At 43.8% G+C, this 18,693-nt stretch overlaps 2 protein-coding genes across 3 annotated transcripts; one reads left to right on the top strand and one right to left on the bottom strand.

Annotated features, from left to right (window-relative positions):
* The first annotated feature begins 1,788 nt into the window (after window positions 1-1,788).
* skp2 (S-phase kinase-associated protein 2, E3 ubiquitin protein ligase) lies at window positions 1,789-7,848 on the top strand. The gene is made up of 10 exons (XM_056403745.1): window positions 1,789-1,941; window positions 2,548-2,798; window positions 2,894-3,005; window positions 3,398-3,541; window positions 4,065-4,199; window positions 4,613-4,711; window positions 4,809-4,936; window positions 6,064-6,115; window positions 6,813-6,920; window positions 6,994-7,848. The coding sequence occupies exons 1-10, from the start codon at window positions 1,877-1,879 to the stop codon at window positions 7,211-7,213; spliced, it is 1,314 nt and encodes a 437-aa protein (XP_056259720.1). The 5' UTR covers window positions 1,789-1,876; the 3' UTR covers window positions 7,214-7,848.
* A 516-nt stretch (window positions 7,849-8,364) lies between these two features.
* On the bottom strand, window positions 8,365-17,612 carry nadk2 (NAD kinase 2, mitochondrial). Of its 2 annotated transcripts, none has more exons than XM_056404061.1 (12): window positions 16,845-17,612; window positions 16,638-16,726; window positions 16,434-16,522; window positions 16,049-16,130; window positions 15,786-15,869; window positions 13,470-13,609; window positions 13,186-13,279; window positions 12,907-13,050; window positions 10,743-10,798; window positions 10,609-10,662; window positions 10,242-10,365; window positions 8,365-10,147 (listed from the first exon to the last, which is right to left on the bottom strand). In XM_056404061.1, the coding sequence occupies exons 1-12, from the start codon at window positions 17,082-17,084 to the stop codon at window positions 10,009-10,011; spliced, it is 1,335 nt and encodes a 444-aa protein (XP_056260036.1). In that variant the 5' UTR covers window positions 17,085-17,612; the 3' UTR covers window positions 8,365-10,008. The 2 variants fall into 2 exon arrangements, with proteins under 2 accessions (XP_056260036.1, XP_056260037.1); XM_056404062.1 differs by having other exon boundaries at window positions 12,907-13,002.
* Between the last annotated feature and the right edge of the window lie 1,081 nt (window positions 17,613-18,693).

The following is an 18,693-nucleotide window of genomic DNA, read 5'->3' as shown; positions in this document are numbered from 1 at the left end:
TGGGTGTTGTCATTGTAGGATGACTGCAGTATTAGAGAGGCTATCATTATTAGGCTCAGCCATACACCTTCCACTAAACTCAGTGTTTCCATATGTGACACAAAACGCTGTTGTTTGTGCTTAGCTTCACTAACACCTGGCTCTGAGGTGGAGAGTGTCAACCAGTCTCAGAGGGATATAGAAACCTCCTCAGATGAAACTGTGATCTCAGATACCTGGCTGATAACACCATCACCACTGCATGATAAACTCACAGTCATGAAGGGCTGCAGTTGGACTGCAGGCCAAGTTTAACCGAGCTTCACTTCTATCGCATAATACCAGAGCTAACAGACTGCACACTACACACAGCCCTCCTCTTCTATAAGCACTGCACCACATCCATGTCCAACTGTAGTCAACATGAGTTTTGATTTGTCGTGTGCAGCTTAGTTAAAGTACTGGAGTACTTGATTTTAAAACTGAATACTGAAGTATTCAAAAGTACATTTTTTATGTAAACACATTGTTGTATTGTTCCACATTTACAGAATCGGATGACTCTGAAACAACCTACTGACTGACTGACTGTAGAACCTGTAGAATAAAAAGATTGTAACATATATGTTAAAAAGGTATGGAAATTGCCATAACAATAAAATTGAATCAACAAAAGGACAGTTCTTGCCATGATTGTATTTCTTTTCTTGGCAGTGATGAAGTTTGATCGTGGTTTAAAATTTAAAATGAAAGGAATCTTTCTTTATTTCTAAGCCTTCAAACATGGGCTCCCTGTTTGAAGGCTTAAGTTAAAGATCCTCTGGAGAGGCTCAGCCAGCTGGGCTTCACAGTCCTTTAACAGCCCCGGACACACACCATCCGGGCCTGTTAGCCTCTTGAGCTCCGCCCTCACCTCCTCCGCTGTAAAGGACAGGAGACTTGAACCCAGTGTGGAGGGGGTTGCAGCTGCAGTTCCAGGTTGTGGAGGAGATGCAGTAGGAGAAGCTGCAGCTGAAGCAGTGGGGGAGAACAGAGGCTGTGTCAAACCTGTTGTAGAACAGGTTGAACTCATTTGGCTTGTCCACAACACCATATATGGCCTGTCTGGAGGGTGGTGAAGTGATCATCTGGTGGTATTGTGATGAAGGCAGAGCTGCAGCCCATATGGAATACTCTGGTCAAGTTCTCTGGTGTTTCCAGATTTGGGGTGGGGGTCCAACTCTGACACAGAGGGAAACACAACGATACCAGCATGATAAGCAGAGTTATCAACAACATCATCCTGATGCAGTTTTCAGTGTCAATGAATAAAAACAACAGATTGCTTGTGACCATATGTCTGTATACTAGTTATGTATGACATAAAAGGCTCCAATCTTCTGTGAAATACACTGTCTTTGCTATGTAACATGCATGTCAAATAGTCCTATGAAAAAGCATGATGACCTTATGCCAACATGTTTTGAAAGGAACCTCATGTTATCCACTTCAAAAAAAATGAACGAGTTTCCCTTTATATTTATCAGTAATAGGGGCATTCGATATCCCAAGTAACATGCATAGTGGGTCACTCTTTGTAGTGACAGATAAGATGTTATTCATTTCCTGCCAACACTGCTGTGTTTCACTGCAAAATCACATAGTTGTGTCTCTTAAACATTAAGCTGTTTTTCTACGCAAATAATCAAATTTAACTGTTGAAAATAAAGGCGCCTCTAAAAAAGGCGGAAAAAACGAGCAAGACCGGAATACCACACGAGCCACTCAGCGGGACTCGTGACGTAAGACGTACGACGTACAGATGCGTCTGTGACGTGTGGACACAGGGCGCCCTGTATCTGGCGGTGAGTTTAAAGCGTCCAAGTTGGAGGGCTGAGGAGAACCGGGCAGTTCCTTCATGTTGTCCACGGATTGTACCGACCGAACCGCGAGCACTGACCCAGAGGAGAGGCCCACAGACAGGTACGGTCTCTGCTGGTTTATACGGGTTTCATGGAGAATAGGTTCAGCAGCGGTAACGTTCAGTTTCAGCGTGAGATCCATGTGAAAATGAAGCAGCGCTCACCAGACTAGTTCGTTATCTCGGTTGTGTTACTATTAAAGAACCACCACTGATCGGTCAGAGTAGATGTTTGGTGAGTTGTGAGTCTGTGTCGTAAGTTGTGTATCTGTAAATCTCCATTTTAGCAGCTATAGCTCAAAACTGAAGCTATTAATAATCGATACCGCGCTTTGAGGAGGACCAGGCCTCCGTCCATCTGAGCTCATTTCCCGCTGTTTTAAAGTGTAAACTAGTCGCAGAATAAGAGAAAAAAAAGTCAGTGTAACTGTGTACTCATATATAACCACAAATACAGGTGACAGAACGTTTTCATTGTCTTAAGCAGTCAGAGTTTGCGCGGTCAATCCTCTGGTAGCTGCATCAATATGGCGGGCAGAGAGGTTGTTGTCTGGGGGAGGATGGCTTTTCTAACCAGTCTCTGTCTGAGCTGTTCCTATAACAGGTCGAAGTGTTACATAATTAACATTTACAAGATGAGTTTTTTGATCAGTTCTCCCTCTTCCCAGCATGCCCCTGCAGGATCTGCCCTGCTTCAGCCTCCAGGGCTCCATGTTGTCTCATTGCAACAGGACCAACAAACGCAAGTCCAGAGGCTGCCTGAGTGAGGGCCTGGACACAGAGTGCACCCCCACAGAGCTCATCCAGCAGTGGTCGCCCCGACACAAGCACCAGCGGCTCATCAGCAAAGGGAAGGAGAACGACTGCAACCATTTTGTCCTGGCCAGGCGGTCCAGGAGGAAGAAGGACTCCACATCAGGCAGGAAAACCTCACTGACCTCCTCTCAGCAGCTGTGGTGTTTTGTCTGTAGCTGTGATTAACAGTCGTATTACTTTTACTTTGTTCCTTTGCAGGTATTTCATGGGACCACTTACCGGACGAGCTGCTTCTCAAGATCCTCTTCTACCTCCCTCTGCAGGACCTGCTCAGGATGTCCACAGTCTGCAAGCGCTGGCACCGCTTAGTGTGAGTCTCTGACCAGTGCGGTTTTCAGAGCATGACTCAGGAGTGAAATATTCTTCATATTTGCACCAAAATATAAACAAGATTCTACAAATAGGTGTATTTTAGTTGTTCTTCGATGGTATCCTAATGGATAACATGGCTCTTGTGACACACTACAATTTAATTTGGGTCCTAAGAATCCAATAAATTGAATTCATGATCCCAGATAAATAACCATGCAGCATAACCCTACACAGAAAAGACTGCGATATATAACACCAGTCAAATCTGTCCTAACCGTGACTCCTCAGACAGGGCACAGTTTCTCCAGTCCTTCCTGATACTGTCAACACACTGTAGTAGTTCTCCCACCTTGACTGTATGAACATACCCTGCCTGTGTCTCCGTCCCAGGTTTGACGAGTCTCTGTGGCACAGCTTGGATCTGGAGGGTTTGACCCACATGGATGCGGCTCTGCAGCGGGTTCTGAAAACTGGGGTCCGCAGGCTGCGCTGCCCTCGCTCCTTCATGGAGGAGCTGCACTTCACAGTCTCGGGGTGAGTCCAGCAGATTTGTCATTCTGGTCCAGACTGTATTCTGGTCTGTACAGGTCTGGGTTCAGTTCTGCTGGGTCAGATTTCTTGTTCAAAGAATGACGCTCTGTATTTTTTCTGTTGTCAACATCATGAACACACACTGGAGTTTATTTTGACTCAGTCCACACACACACAGACACACACACACACACACACACACACACCATCCTGCGGACACAAATACTCACCACAGTAATTACACATTAATCCACCACTGAAAGTAACTACACATTTATCAGCTGGTTGTAAAGATGTACAGCTTCAGTATGAACCAATGAGCTGAGAGCCACATACAGAAGAGGGAGGTCACAACGTTCTGAGAGAGCGACCAACACAACTGTCAAATGCAAACTTTGTAGGTGCCACATTGATGAATTGGGAAATGGGAGTTAATGGAGGCTTCATTCTTTGCAAGTGAAACATTTCCCAACCCTCTTCTGAAAGAGGTCACTGATGTCTTGATTCTTTTTTTTGTCACCTTAAGCTCACTGCAGATGGTCCAGATGGATCTGTCCAGCTCCATCATCCCCACCTCGGCTCTGGAGAGCATCATCTGTCAGTGCAGGTTGCTGGAGCATCTGAGCCTGGAGGGTCTGCGGCTCTCAGACGCCATCATCAAGTAAGTGTTCAGCTGTGCCGCTCTGCTCCTTCATTGCCCCCACCAAACGAGCTCAGCCTCATCAGAGCCTGAGTCATTCCCATTGATGTGTTCTTCATAATTATAGCAACCGTTTGTAAATCTGCAGAACGCTGTTAAAATGTGATCAGTAAATTAGTAATTCATGTTGTCTCGGGCAGCTTATTCGCTCTGTAGATTCAGAGATGCCATTTAAAGACGGTGTGTGCAGCTTTATTATCTTCATTTTAGTCACAATAATTGTTATTTTGTGTGTGTCACATTGTTGAGACTCAACATCCATTTCATAACAAACTAAGTCTCCATAATGTAACTTGTAAATGTAATAACTATTAAATTGTAAGGTCAGGACCAGGTTTTGACCATGTGTCTCTCTCTCTCTCTCTCTCTCTCAGTTCTCTGTCCAAGAACCTGAACCTGGTGCAGCTCAACCTGAGCGGCTGCTCCGGCTTCTCTGCTGCTGCTCTGGCTGACATGCTCAGATCCTGCTCCAGGTCGGCTGCTCAGTACTTCACCTGTCAGAATCTGTTTTCCACATAACAGCAGGTCATTAATTAATTAATACTGTGCGTTTCTTCTTCTTCTGTGCAGCATAGAGCAGCTGAACATATCATGGTGTGAATTCAACAGTGATCATGTGAAGAGTGTCATCAATAACCTGAGCTCAGGTGTTACTCACCTCAACCTCAGCGGCTACAGGGAGAGCCTGATGCTAGACGGTGAGTGACGTTCAAATCAGTTCACCGGGGTCCATAGATCAGCCTGATGTTTCACTGCAGCTCCAAACCACCGGTGTTCGGACTGTCGCACATCTTAATGTTTATTCAGACTCAGCTTCAACACATTCAATCAGAAATACAATAATAGAAACTACATTAAAGAGCCATGTCTCAGCTTTAATTTGAGTACGTTTACATCAGTATATAAAGAAGTGTGTGACTGAGACACACTGCAGCTGTGAGTTATTTCAACAGTTAAAGACTCAGATGAGCTCTGTCAGTCTGAGGAGTACAGAGGAGACCATGCAGGTGAAGAAGATGATGATGATGATGAGACTGAGACTCAAAAAAACAAACAAATCTAAATGCAGAGCACTTGATGATGGTTGTGGTGGATTTTGGCCCCCGGGGGGCGCTACAGGACAGAAACTCACCACAGCAGGACAGAGTGACGGGGCATTTTACAGATGGCTCAGGCCTGTTGTAACTCCTATAGCTCCTTACATGGACTTAATGAGAACACAGACCTTCATCTGGTCAGTACTTGTACTTGTTGTCCCCTTAATTTAAATGGAAGTTCATGACAACATTGTCATCATAGTGAGGCTGAGTGTGAGACCGAGCTGAGCTTCATGACCTGGAAAAGGCCTCAGGTCTGAAGGCTGCAGACTTCATCTGCTGCTGCTGCTGCTTCATATTTCATGTGCAGCTGCAAAGAGGGCTCTGTGGTCTGGTGTTCCTTGTTTACCCTCTGCTCAGTGATAATATTTAGATACTGTTCAGGACTTAGGACCATAATGATGCACAGGCTCCAAAGCCTCATGTCCGCATAAATAATCCACCTTAATGAATTAATTTCCACGATTTAGAGAGCTGATCTCACATCACCATCATTTCTCAGTGGGATATTACACATGTTGACATGGTAACATGTTACATGTTCATTTTTCTGACTGGGCCTGCTCTGCAGATATAACTGATCTGCATCACTAGTGTAAAGAAAACAGCTGTGAGAGCAGCACGCCCTCAGTGTGGCTCACACACGTTCAGTGTGTCCTGATGCAGCAGCTGCAGACACATGACAGTGCAGATGTGACATGACAGTGTGTCTGTGTCTCTTTTTCCAGATGTGAAGGTGCTGGTGGAGCGGTGTCCTCACATTCAAACTCTAGATTTAAGGTAAGTTTCATTCCTCGTGAGCAGTTTGATGAGTTCATTACAGCCGAGTCCAGAGAGAGATACAGGTGGACACACCTGACGCACACCTTGTGTACTGTGTGAGTGTTACATACACCTTAAAGTAGATTTAATATTGGACTTAAATTCAATACACCATGCTAATAGTGCAGCAGATAACAAATCAAATGTGGAAACAAGCACCAAATTGGTTAATTTTTTCATCTGGGGACCATTAATTTGAAAAATTCCATTGGCCATTTGAAATTTCAAGATGCCCACCATCTGGCATAAGAGAGACATGTTTTACAGCAGAACTTTACCCACGGGAAGATTTCAATGGTTTTTTGCAATTGAATGTTATGCTTACATCAAATTCACAACTGATTTGTTTCTTCACATTTCTAATATGTGAGAAATGATGCATAAAGCAATGTAATGTGAATGATGAACCAAAAGCTCTGTAAACGCTGACAGTCGACTTGTTTTATTCAAGCCTTAAGTCAACATTAACAGCTAACATGAACTCGCTAGCACGCTAGACTAGTTACCAAACAAACCATGTCAATTGAATGTGACAGGGTTTGACGAAGGCACTTACATGAAACACTTAACATCAAAGCTTGGACTTCAACGTGAAAACTTACCTCAGTGTGTCTCCATGTCTGTCCTACATCACCATGGTTACTGTGTGTTTCAGTGACAGCACTCAGCTGATGGCCGACAGCTTCCCCGTCTTCGCACAACTCAAGAATCTGCTGCACCTGTCCCTGAGCCGCTGCTATCACATTCACCTGGCTGCTCTCACGTAAGTTCACCTGCCTCTATTACTGTGAGTCACTGACTCAAGAGTCTGGTTCTAACCTGTGTCTCACCTGCAGGGACCTGGGGAAGACACTGCCCACGCTGTGTCTCCTGGACGTCTTCGGCCTCGTACAAGACGGCCACCTGCCCTCCCTGAAGAAGGAGATGCCTCACGTCAGCATCAACTCCAGACCTTTCTCCGGCGTGGCCCGGCCCACGCCCTCCAGCAGGCTCGTCGGTTTCCTCAACGACCGCACAATGTGGAACAGGAAGTGTCGGCTGAGGTTCAGGCTGTAACCGCCACACCTCCCTCTGAGCTGAGTCCGTCTCTGTTGCGGCAGCGTCCCAGCACACAGAGGAGTCCAGCCTGAGGTGCAGTGATGGAGCCATGTTTCAGTTTCCTGCTGCTACTGAAGAAGCTTTTAGAAATGTTGGCATTGACGGTACTGAAGCCAAGTCCTGGACCAGGTCTTTAAGTACTGAACATGCTCATAGAGAAGTGTTCTTTATTTTTTTTAGAGTCAAGTCATTTGAATGTTGCTCCAGTTCATGTTGGAGTGTGTGAACAGAATGTGTGTAAATATGTGGGACAGCTGATCCCTGATGTTTTAATATGACGATCAGCTGAGATAATGAGAAACAGCTGATTTTAATCAGTAGGTTTTTATGTGAAATGATGTTTTAATGAACCACAGTGTTCAACAGGAGCTGGTTTATATTGTTGTAAATGATCAGGAGCTGAACTGTGTCAGTGTTCCCCACTGATCATTAACCTGACCCTCAGCTACACAGCAGCTGCTTTCACAATGATCAGGGTTCACAATGATCAGTAAGGTTGATGCTCAAGATTATCATTTCATTCAGACTGAACTTCAATGTTTTACTTTGTAAACTGTTCATTTCCTTCAAGTAAAACCACTGAATTACACAAACTGGTTTTCGTGGGTTTAATTTGGTTTTTAGGCTCAATTCGATTTTATCTAGTAAGTTGGTTCCGGTAGTTCTTAGATAAAGGGGCGCACGACCGAATCACAACCGTGCTGCTATTCAATACATCACCACTCCCTCTACTGTGATATTGCTTAATCAAAAACTGAAATCTGATTTACAAAAGTCTTCAGACCTTTAATCCAGAGCTTTGTTGAAGCCTGTTGTCATAACAACAGTCTCTAGAGTTTTTACTCAGGATGGAGCCAGAGATTGACTAGTGATTGATTCTACATACCATCGGCTCATTTACCATTTATTCATTTTTCAATTGGTGTCTACAGTGGAAATTAAAGGGTCAGTTCACCCAAATTACAAGAACCGTCTGACTCAGGTTTTAAAGGGTGATATTTCTGTCCCCAGCATGATACAGCGTCAGTGAATGTAGTTTCATTAAAACTTTTACCATCGTAACAAATCTACTGTAGAGGCTGCGAGGAGCTCAAATAAAAACACAGGTGTTTCTTTTCCACATCACTTTATCTGATCAAAACAGAAACACAGTGACACATCATGTCCACGAGGACCCGAGGCCTTTGGCACGCTGGAAACTACACCTTCATCATCAGTTTGTCAACTCGTCCTTGCTGCACCAACAATGTGATACTGCTGAGGCGGGAGTTTATTAACACACCTGTGTGTTCCTCCTCCGTGTCCTTTCTTAAAGCCTTTAGTGATGAGAGTCTTCACTGGGTAAAAACATGTTTGCATCATGTTGTCTGTGCTGTGGAGATCAGACACATCTCCTCCAGGCACATGAGGCTGTTTCAGTAAAATTCATTCTGTCAGTTACAGAGTTTTGACCTAAAACATGGAGTAAAATTCAGTCTGTAGTGCACTTCATTCTTCCCTCCCACATGTCTCAACCAGTTATAAAAATATAACCTATGATCCAAAAATATCTTTATCAGTAAACAACAGAACAAACAGCCTCTGTGCTTCAGCTGGAGATACACTCGAAATACTTTCATAAAGTGTTCTCTAAATTTGACTGTTTTAAAATGATGATGATGATGATGATGATGATCTTCTCTATATCTATTATTGTCAATACATCAAAATCAGCACTGGCTTTCCTGATCACAACTGATTATTGTGTATCTACAGCGGGATGTATGTGAGCTACATACATTTCTTTACACCATGAACACATACACTGTAGTTTATTCTGACTCAGTCACTCACACATACACACACACACACACACACACACAATCCTGCTGCCACACACACTCACTATAGCAACAAATGCTGAAAATAGTCCCCAACAAATGTCCATCTCCTGCAGTCAGATCACGGGAAACCTGGTCATTATTCAACATTGTAACTCAGGAAGGAGAGACTGTGACCAGAAGTGTCTTTGCAGAACATTCATTCATTCATTTTCTACCGCTTATCCTCTAGTAGGGTCGCGGGGGGGCTGGAGCCTATCCCAGCATCTTCTCGGGCGAGAGGCGGGGTACACCCTGGACAGGTCGCCAGTCCATCGCAGGGCAAACACATAGAGACAGACAACCATTCACACTCACAGTCACTAAAATCTACTCAGTTCATCCCTGGCTGAGACAGGGCCACAGACAGCAGAGAAGTCAGGACTGAGAGAGATTTGCTGACAATTAAAAAATTTAAATACAATATAACGTCTGTTTTATCCTTTAAAGGGCAATAATCAGAGGTTACACAGGTGTGAAGGTAAATCACAACCCTCTGTCCTGTTCAGTCTGATCATCATCATCATCTTCATCATCATCATGAATGACTGAAGTCACTGCTCTGACCTGAGTCCACTGCGACAGAGAGACACATTGAACAGTCGCTCAGTTTCTCCCTGACCCTTCTCAGCTCTCAGACTGCTGATCTGGATCAGTTCATGTCTATAAAGTGGATCACAGTCTTCATAACCCGGGGGGCTACAGCCTGTGAGAGTATCTGATCTGGAAAAATTAAAACACGTAATAGAACGATAATAACGTTGATACCTTTATCAGGTATAAAAATATTCAACACCTGTAGAGGCTAGAAGCTAAAACCTGGTTCTTCCCTTTGACCTTGTCCCTTTGAACTCTGTTGGCGGAGAGAAACCAGTCAGGTGCTCCAGACTCGTCTCAGTCCTCCAGAACCACCGTCCGGAGCTGGTCCTCCTCGCTCATGCTGATCGTAGCGATGGCGCCGTCGTTGAACTCAAACGATGTCCCACCGTCGACCACCATGCAGGCGTCCCAACACCGAGAGCGGACACACACCCTGGAGGAGCAGACACATGAGAAGGTTGAGGAGCTGAAACCCTGAGGTCTCATGTCGAGAGGCTGAGGGGCGGTCACTGAGGAGCGGTACTGACTTGCTGGCGAAGCCTCTCTGGCGGCTGCTGGAGAACACTCTGTTGACGATGGGCTCCCTAATACTGTAGAACAAGCGTCGGTCGTCCGGCCCGAACACCAGAGACTCGTTGTATCCATCAGTAACTGAACACACACACACACACACACACACACACACACACACACACACACACACACACACACACACACACACACACACCACACACACACACACACACACACACACACACACACACACACACACACACACACACACACACACACACACACACACACACACACACACACACACAAAACCAAGAGCTTAAAAATATAAAAAATAAAATACACAAGTCAACAATAAACACAGGACGATTATCAACTCACCCTTTTCAATAAAGTCTGGATGAAGTGGGATTTCAAGACCTGTCAGAGATTTCCCTAAAAACACAGACAGGAAGTGATTTCAGTGATGTCAGCTCACAGTCAGGGAAACATACAAACTCTGCACACACTCGTACCGATTTTTAAAACCTCCTCCACAGACTGCTCAGACAGTTTGTTGATGTTGTACGACCTGTGGACACAGAGACAGAAAGTCATGAGTGAGCTGAGATGTGGACTGATACGGACTGAACAAGAACTGACACCATCATCTCATCATTTCATCATTTAAAAATATGGTTTCTGGATCAGAGCTTTACTGTCGTTTCATCACCGTTTGACTTTCATGGTATTCTCTCCTTTAGTTTTCCATTGACTGACAACTGGAAATGTATGTGAGCCCATAGACATCAGTGCTCTCATGTAGGAACCAGCTCCATTTGTTCCACTGATGACTCAACTGGAGAATTTATGATACAAAAATAAATTGAAACTAATTTAACAGTAATAACACGCTCTGTTTTAGAGTCTGAAGCTCATTCAGAGTGTGTCCATATCACTTTTACTATATTAAAAGAAGAATCGCCTCCTTGTGGTTGTCTGCCTCCTGCACACAGACTAGTTTCAGGTTTCATCCCTGTTTATCCAGAGGCTTATTAAATATGAACCATTTGTGTGACATTTTGTCATAATTGCTGTGAAGTCTTGGGTAATGGTTAAAAAGTGTTTTGTGAAGTCACATTGACAGTTGACCTTTGACCTTTGACCACAGGTCTAATCTGTTTGTCCTTGACGGACAGACGGACAACCTGAGAACAATTTGCCTCGAGCTCTGACTGTCACTGCTCCATGTGCATGGGTCAGTAGAGCTGTAATTAGTCTCTTATTAATCATGGAGGGTAACATGCAATAAACCAATCAGAGTGCGACTCATCTTCCCTTTATAAGTCACGTACAATGTAGTAAGAAAGAAGCTTCTCTGCAGAGCCTCATTTATGACCAGCAGACTGCCATGACACATGACAACGTTATACAACACACAGTATGTCACCTTCTGAGGCTGTGTTTTAATGTTCCACCTGACTGATCCAAACATCTGGAGAACATCTTCACCACGCTCTGCTCGTGTGTAACAGACAGAGTGTATACACGTTGTGCACCCGCCTTATGATTACTCTCTTGATAATGCACCACTGACTTCAGAACTGGGTTTTGTTGGTCAGTCACTTTCCGCTGCCTCATGATAACAATGTGCCAACACTGCACCTGACCACACCTCATTTTGAGACAAACACACCCATGGGTGCTTAGATGTATTTGCTATTTAAACAATGTGAGCACTGGACAGGAAAACGAAACTGTGTTGGTCTGAAACTACTGAACTAAAATAGATTGTTAAACACATGAATTAAATTATTTAAATTAGAATTTACAGACGACACTAACGGATCCACTGATGCTGACAAAACATCCAGAGTCTGCTCCTGAAGCCTGACTCACTTCTCCACTCTCTGGTCATAGTCTGTATGTGCAGTAACCACACTGCTTCTGTCACTACACACACACAACTGTGCTACTCTGCACATATCTGAATGCCTCCTCCTTTGGTTTCTACAGGCCTGTTTAAAAGCCTCCAGACAGAGACTGGATTAAAGCAACAGTTTGACATTTTGAAAAGGAGCTGTGACGACCCTCGTGTCTGTCAGGTGAGAATGAAGCCGGAGGAGGAGACAGATTTTTTGAGTTCAGCTTAAAGACTGAAAACAGAGATAGACGTGTTCACACATGATCTGAGGAGGTGTTGCTACAAGCCAGATGTGTCCCCTGATTCCAGTTGCTATGCTAAGCTGGTTTTACCTTCATACTATACATTCGACTTCAGACTGTACACCAGCAAGACAGTAAATCAGCATATTCCCAAAATGTCAAACTACTCCTTTAAAATTGTCGGTGGGTCTGTTTTTAACACTGCAGGAGGAACAGTAGAAGAAGAAACGGCCACAGGAAGCTGTAAGACTGAGATCAACACGCTCCTATGACAATATGCCCCTGAGGAAGTAAACTCCTTTATAATGCCCCTGTGACCTTTCCTCTAGCTCCACCCCCTGCATAAAGGTTTCAGCCCCACTACTGGTCAGACTAACAATAGCAACATGAGTGTGAGGCCTGTTGGTTTGGGTCTGTAGGTCGTGTTTAGTCTGCTGTTCAAGTGAGTAAATATTCTCTCTCTGGTGCTGATGTTGACCCTGAGTCATGTCCCCACTCCATGTGAAGCTGAAAGTAGATTATACTCATGTGTACCAGGCTTTGGATCCGGTTCCTGTACAGATGCTGAGTCCTGAACTCTTCTGCTTTTCCCAAGGGCCGTCGTCCACAGAGATCTCATAGTAGGAGGCCCTATGGAGCAAGAGGTTAACATGGTGTTTGAAGGAGTTTAACTTCCCCCTGTGGTGGACAGAGATTCCCCTGATGAGTGCTGGAGGTAGGGACAGGGTGGTGGTGAGGGGGCTGGGGGTTAACATACACACAGACACAGGTACACACACAGATTTGAATGCAGTGGTTAGGTGACGGAGGTACCTGGAGGACAGAGACTCTCCAATGAAGATCTCGTTCAGACTCCTGATGGGGAGCAGACTGGTCTTGGAGAAGCTATCGTGTAGAGTCCCGGTCCCTGAGAAATTGACTCAATTAGTAGAAGAACAAAACAACTTCCAGAGACACAGATCAAACATCCTGATCTATAATTAATCAGTTCCTGATCCACAAATTCTTTCTGGTTCAAACACAACACAGGAGAGCAGACAGGAGACACGGACAGACAGGAGGAGGGGGACAGGTACATGTTGGGGGGGGGGTCGTACTCCGCTGGATGTCCATGGTGGTGATGCGGTGGGCCTGGCTGTGCTGCTCCAGGCTCAGCTGCTGCTCGTGCAGGTCCACCGGAGTGGGATTGATCCCCGTGCCCTCCAAATGCAGACGGATCCTCTGACGCCAAAGCCACCTGAACACAGCACGGGACAGGTGAGGGACCATACTCAAACTAAACCACTGTCAGCTCTTAACTAGTTTAAATTTAAATTATATCCAACGGGTCACAGCTGTACAACAAGCTGAAGGTTTATCAATTTTGTCTTAATGTGATGTTCATAAAATAAAAGCTAGAGACATACAAACAAAACACAGGATCAGGACTGTGGGTTTTATCAATGAGTAAATGAGAATATAGAAGAGAAGGATATAAACAATATGAATATAAATGTCAGATTTACACACAGATTTATAGTTTATCCTTTTTCCATGTTTTCTGAGATGCTCTCTGAGACACCGTCTGGTTTTATCCTCCCAAAGCTCTTCAGCCAATCGGAGGGCAGAGAAACTCCACAACATATTGTCTTGTATTAATATAGAACCTAGACCTGCTTTATAATCAAACAACACATGGACATCTACCTTTAGACTATATGGACCTTTTAAGTATCTAAAAGCTTCTGATATGAAAACAGTGTTTCTGATACTCAGACAGGATTTTACATCTTTGTCATGATGATCGCAGCAGAACTACTGTGTTTACATTACAAAGTGATCTACCAGGAATGTGCCTTTTCATGCACCTGACTGACCAACGCAGCCTCTTCCTGGATGTCATGTTGCACTGCAGCAAAAATGGAGCCCGCTTCAACTTTTTGTTGCCAGATAATGCTTCACTGTTTTACTAAATGAATGAGAGGCCTGCGTCCTTGTGAACGAGGCCAGACATACTGACAGACAGTGACCCTCTAACAGCTGCCTGCTGGACGATCAGAGTATGATGTCAAACTATGAGCTAAAAGAGGCTAAAGGCTCTGTAGAGATGATTGGTTTTCTCTCTGTGAATGTTATTTATAGACTCAGCGTCCTCTTTGCTTCACAGGACTGATGGATTACCAGTTATCAATGACATGACCTCAGTGTATCAGACAATCAATGATGCCTTCCCTGCTTTTAAACATAATTGATGTGTTGCAGTCACAGCAGGCACCGTGTGCAGCTGCCTCCATACACAATGAATAGATATTATTTTTAATAACAGACCCAGTGAACAGTGATTTAATGACAGTAAGACGTCTCAGTTCAAACTGGTTAACAACTACAAACTAGGTGAGGTAGACCAGCACAGTCTCCAGACCTGAACCCTGTGGAGCTGGTTTGGGATGAACTGGACTGAACCTGAACAGAGTTGGACCAACTGTCTTTGTTTGATTTCCATTGTAGAGAGAAGGACAGACTGAGTTCAGCTGCCGGAGGAGTCAGACATTTGGAGCAGGGCTGAACAATTAAATCAAGATGTTATCAAAATCACAATATTCAAATCACAAAGGCATTTTTTTCCTATTAGGTGAAAAAAGGTCAAATGTGTCACAACATACTTTTATAAATGTAATATAAATGCATCGTGGTGCTACAGAGAAGCTCCCAACCTACAAATCATATTCTGCTGGTGTGAGGGAACATGTTGGTTTGGTACAGACCCAACAAAAATATCATCACCATCACTTATATATTTTTTTTTTTTCAGTGAAAGTAACTCTTATCAAAATATCTGCTAAAAAATAAAAATCACAATATGATTTTTTTTGCACATCATTCAGCCCTAATTCAGATTCGATTTAGTTCAAACAGAAGATTCAATGATTCCTTGTTTTTTAAAAAGATTTGTTCTTTGCTTTAATGTCAGAAACACTGAGACAGTGAATCATGTAAATTTAAATAACAGCTGGAAAAATGAAGGACTTCTAAATCTCAGTACATATTAACCTAAACATGAAGACATCTTCTGACCCAGATCAAGTCTTATTTTTTACAAAGCTCTGTGACCTGCATGTCAGTGAAAACACCCTCAGTGTAAACCTCAGGTACAGTGACATCTAGCAGCAGCTATGTGATTTACACTGGACACAGGAGCTAGATTTAGGGTGAGGACACAGCTGGATTTATTCCAGAACACATGGGGGTTAAACTTGTCTTGAACAGCTGTGAGGATTTTTCTACAGGACTCTTCATATTACTCTTATGTACATTGTTTTGGCAGTTGCTTATGAAGTAACTCACCTGTAACTTTTCACTGATGGTGGAAATGAAGTGACAGAGCACACACAGTGGAAAGAGGTGGCTCAGATAACTCGTGGGTAAATACGCACCTGAACTCACCACGGCAGAGTTTCTCCAGTGCCTCTGGGAAGGCTCGAGTGTAGCGAACAGGCAGACACAGATGACCTTCTGACCTTCAGGTAAAAGTGAAAACAGAATGAGCTCAGCTGTTAGTGTGGATTAAGCTCATGGACTAACTTCCCCACTTCATTACTTTTCAAACAGCTACAACACAACAAGTGATCCATTTGTTCTATAACCATGAAACAATCCAACCCAGTGTTCTCGAGCAGTGTTCAGTTCAGTGCTTTACCTCTCAGGGTCAGTGTTTACTCCAATAACTGGTTTGTCCTTGCTTAAAACCTTACTGGCAACAAGTAGCATTGTCCCATCACCTAACAAAACAAACTGCAGTTAGAGAACTTGTATTGTGTATTTGCATCTGTTGTCTGAAGCCTTTGTTTGCCCCCTTTGTGACTCTTTGCCCCCCCGAGCTGAATAAGTCAGAGTCCTGCCCATTCTCTACATCATGACTGGACACAAAAGATGGCGTCCAAGCAACAGTCTTTTATCAATTGTTCATTTATTCAAACAAAAAGCAGCAGCAAAGACCATAAAATCCTACTTTAACAAATTCTGACTTCCCTGGCATTAAACTGAAAAAAAAACAGCAAACACAAATCATGTGAAGTTCCCACCTCCAGCAGAGATAATGGCATCCGCCCATCGCACCACCTCTTCATCATACTCTCCTCTCTTGACCACTCGTACATCTATGCCTTCTCTCCTGCAAACACAGAACTGTTAAACATACTTTTACACACTGTGCCCCAGCTCTGAAACAACACCCCCCCCCCCCCCTTTCTGCCTCTGAGGGACATGTCTGTCTGTCCACATCTTACCGCAGGCACTTCACCACATGTTCCACATTGTTGGTGTGGATGTTGTGTCTCTCCAGCAGGCCGCTGTAGCTGGAGCCCTTCATGGCGAGCTGCAAAACACAGGCACAGCACAACTGAAGAGACCCAGCGGCAGGTGAAATGGTGAAATGTAGGCGTGTGTTTTGCCTGGGGGGTGACAGGCATGCTCAGGGTGAAATGCAGTCTTACCAGCTGTTTTAAGTCCTCCTCTGACAGCCCTGCATAGCGATATCTCTGCTGCTCGAACTCATATCTCGTAGTCTTTGTAACCACTGCGACCTTTTCCGGTTTGAATCCGGCTCTCGGTTGGGAGGAGGTGTGGAGGGGCCGAGGTAAGCGTCCATGCAGCAGGGTGACAGCTCTGCTCCCGAGCCACACCAGGTTCACCACGGAGCGGCGACTCATTCTTACCAGTGAACACACGACCATGAACTCAACTGAAAGTCCAGCTACACCTGCGAAGTCATGTCAGTCCTCTGCCTCATGTAGTCACTGTCCACTCACAGAGTCAGTTAGTACAGCAGACACACACCCCGCCGACAAGGACGGTCACCAGTTGCACCAGGCTCTCTCCTGGCTGGTAGGTGACCCGGGTGTAGGACTAGTTTCTGAGTATAGTGTTTCCTCAGTCAACTAACTGAACAGCAACGGTCTAACTATTTAACTAATTGTCTTACTAACCGTGGTTGGTAAGGTTAAAAGCTAATGTTACTTTAACCAGCTTGGCTTAAATAGCTAAAAGTAGCTAGCAGTTGGCTCACAAGTCTTCCGCGAGGAGTCCCGCTTATCACACACTCAGGCCGGGTTAACGCCCGCCACAGAGCTTACTGAGGATGAGACACACACCTCCGCTCCGAAAGCTCTTTGAACACCAGGTTACTCACATGGGCAGCTGGAAAATAAGCGAAAGCACAGAAGAACACTGGCTACACAGTATGTACCATGCAACCTGGCACGTACCAGTCAGTACGTACTATACGTCGAGTCGAACGTGATTGGATACGTTCAGCGTTGACGTTTATTTTGGCTGCTGCCCTGCCGCTCGTGACCCCGGTGCGTTCAGGGGCGGATGAAAGAGTGGGGAATCATTAAAAACACGACTAGAAACGTCCCAGCTCTGTATAGTATATAACATAAACAGGGTTATCCCTAGTCCCACAGACACCGAAAGTCTTTTAATTGTTTTAGTTCTTATCATGTTCATATTTTATTTATTAAAATGATTTGTCTTTATATTTTCTCTAAGTTTTATTACCCAACATGCAACACAAAGTATGATGGAGTCGGGACAGTTGCAACAATTTTTGCATTTCTCTCAGTTGCTCAGAGACTTTTTGAACTTACCCATACCATTTAAAGATGATTACATATCACTATATTTATATATGTCACTATATTTATTTTAATGGAAGAATTCAGATGTTGCAACTCACCTCAACCCTGGGAGCAGTTGCAACACAGATCAGAGACAGTTGCAACATTTAAAAATGCATTACATTTAACTTTGTCTCAATAAGCATAGTATTCTGTAAATATGCAATATTTTACATTAATATTATAGCATTATTAATTTATCTAGGACAGTTATTGAGTTTTGTTTTGCATAGAAAATATAACCTAACTTGAGTCAAAATAGGCACTATTATCTATAAACTATCTATAAATAATCAGTAAATATTTATCTATAAACAGAACTGGCAATGAGAGGTTAAGAAAATAATATCTAAAATTACTTTTGTATTCTCTTATGCATTCAACTGAATAATTACTGTTGCATCCATTGTGCTATGGGACAAAATATTTCCTATTTTGAACTAAAAATGAAAAAAAAAAAATACTGTTGTGTGGTCTGTTGTGATTTGGCTCTTGAGGAGTTACAATAACTCGTTGCAACTGTTCCCACCCTTTCAGCCATGACAGAACATCATGTGCTAAACACACTGACACAAGTCACTTAGAAATCAACAAAACAATAAGTAAGTTTTGATGAATTCTTAAAAAAGGGCAGGACAGTTTGACAAAAATACTCAAGAAACTA

Source organism: Seriola aureovittata, chromosome 18 (genome assembly GCF_021018895.1).
Source record: "Seriola aureovittata isolate HTS-2021-v1 ecotype China chromosome 18, ASM2101889v1, whole genome shotgun sequence".
Taxonomy (NCBI): domain Eukaryota; kingdom Metazoa; phylum Chordata; class Actinopteri; order Carangiformes; family Carangidae; genus Seriola; species Seriola aureovittata.
The sequence above is the reverse complement of the archived record's forward strand: the minus strand, read 5'-3'. Positions and strand labels throughout refer to the sequence as shown.

Bases quoted from the DNA above. Each gene is read 5' to 3' on its own strand.
- skp2 (XM_056403745.1), top strand. From the start codon at position 1,877: ATGTTGTCCACGGATTGTACCGACCGAACCGCGAGCACTGACCCAGAG. The intron at 1,942-2,547 runs GTACGGTCTCTG...CCCTCTTCCCAG, and splicing joins GAGGAGAGGCCCACAGACAG to CATGCCCCTGCAGGATCTGC. The intron at 6,921-6,993 runs GTAAGTTCACCT...TCTCACCTGCAG, and splicing joins ATTCACCTGGCTGCTCTCAC to GGACCTGGGGAAGACACTGC.
- nadk2 (XM_056404061.1), bottom strand. From the start codon at position 17,084: ATGGTCGTGTGTTCACTGGTAAGAATGAGTCGCCGCTCCGTGGTGAAC. The intron at 16,131-16,433 runs GTGGGAACTTCA...TTGTTTTGTTAG, and splicing joins TGCCATTATCTCTGCTGGAG to GTGATGGGACAATGCTACTT. The intron at 10,799-12,906 runs GTACACATGAGT...CTGTGTCCACAG, and splicing joins GGAACCGGATCCAAAGCCTG to GTCGTACAACATCAACAAAC.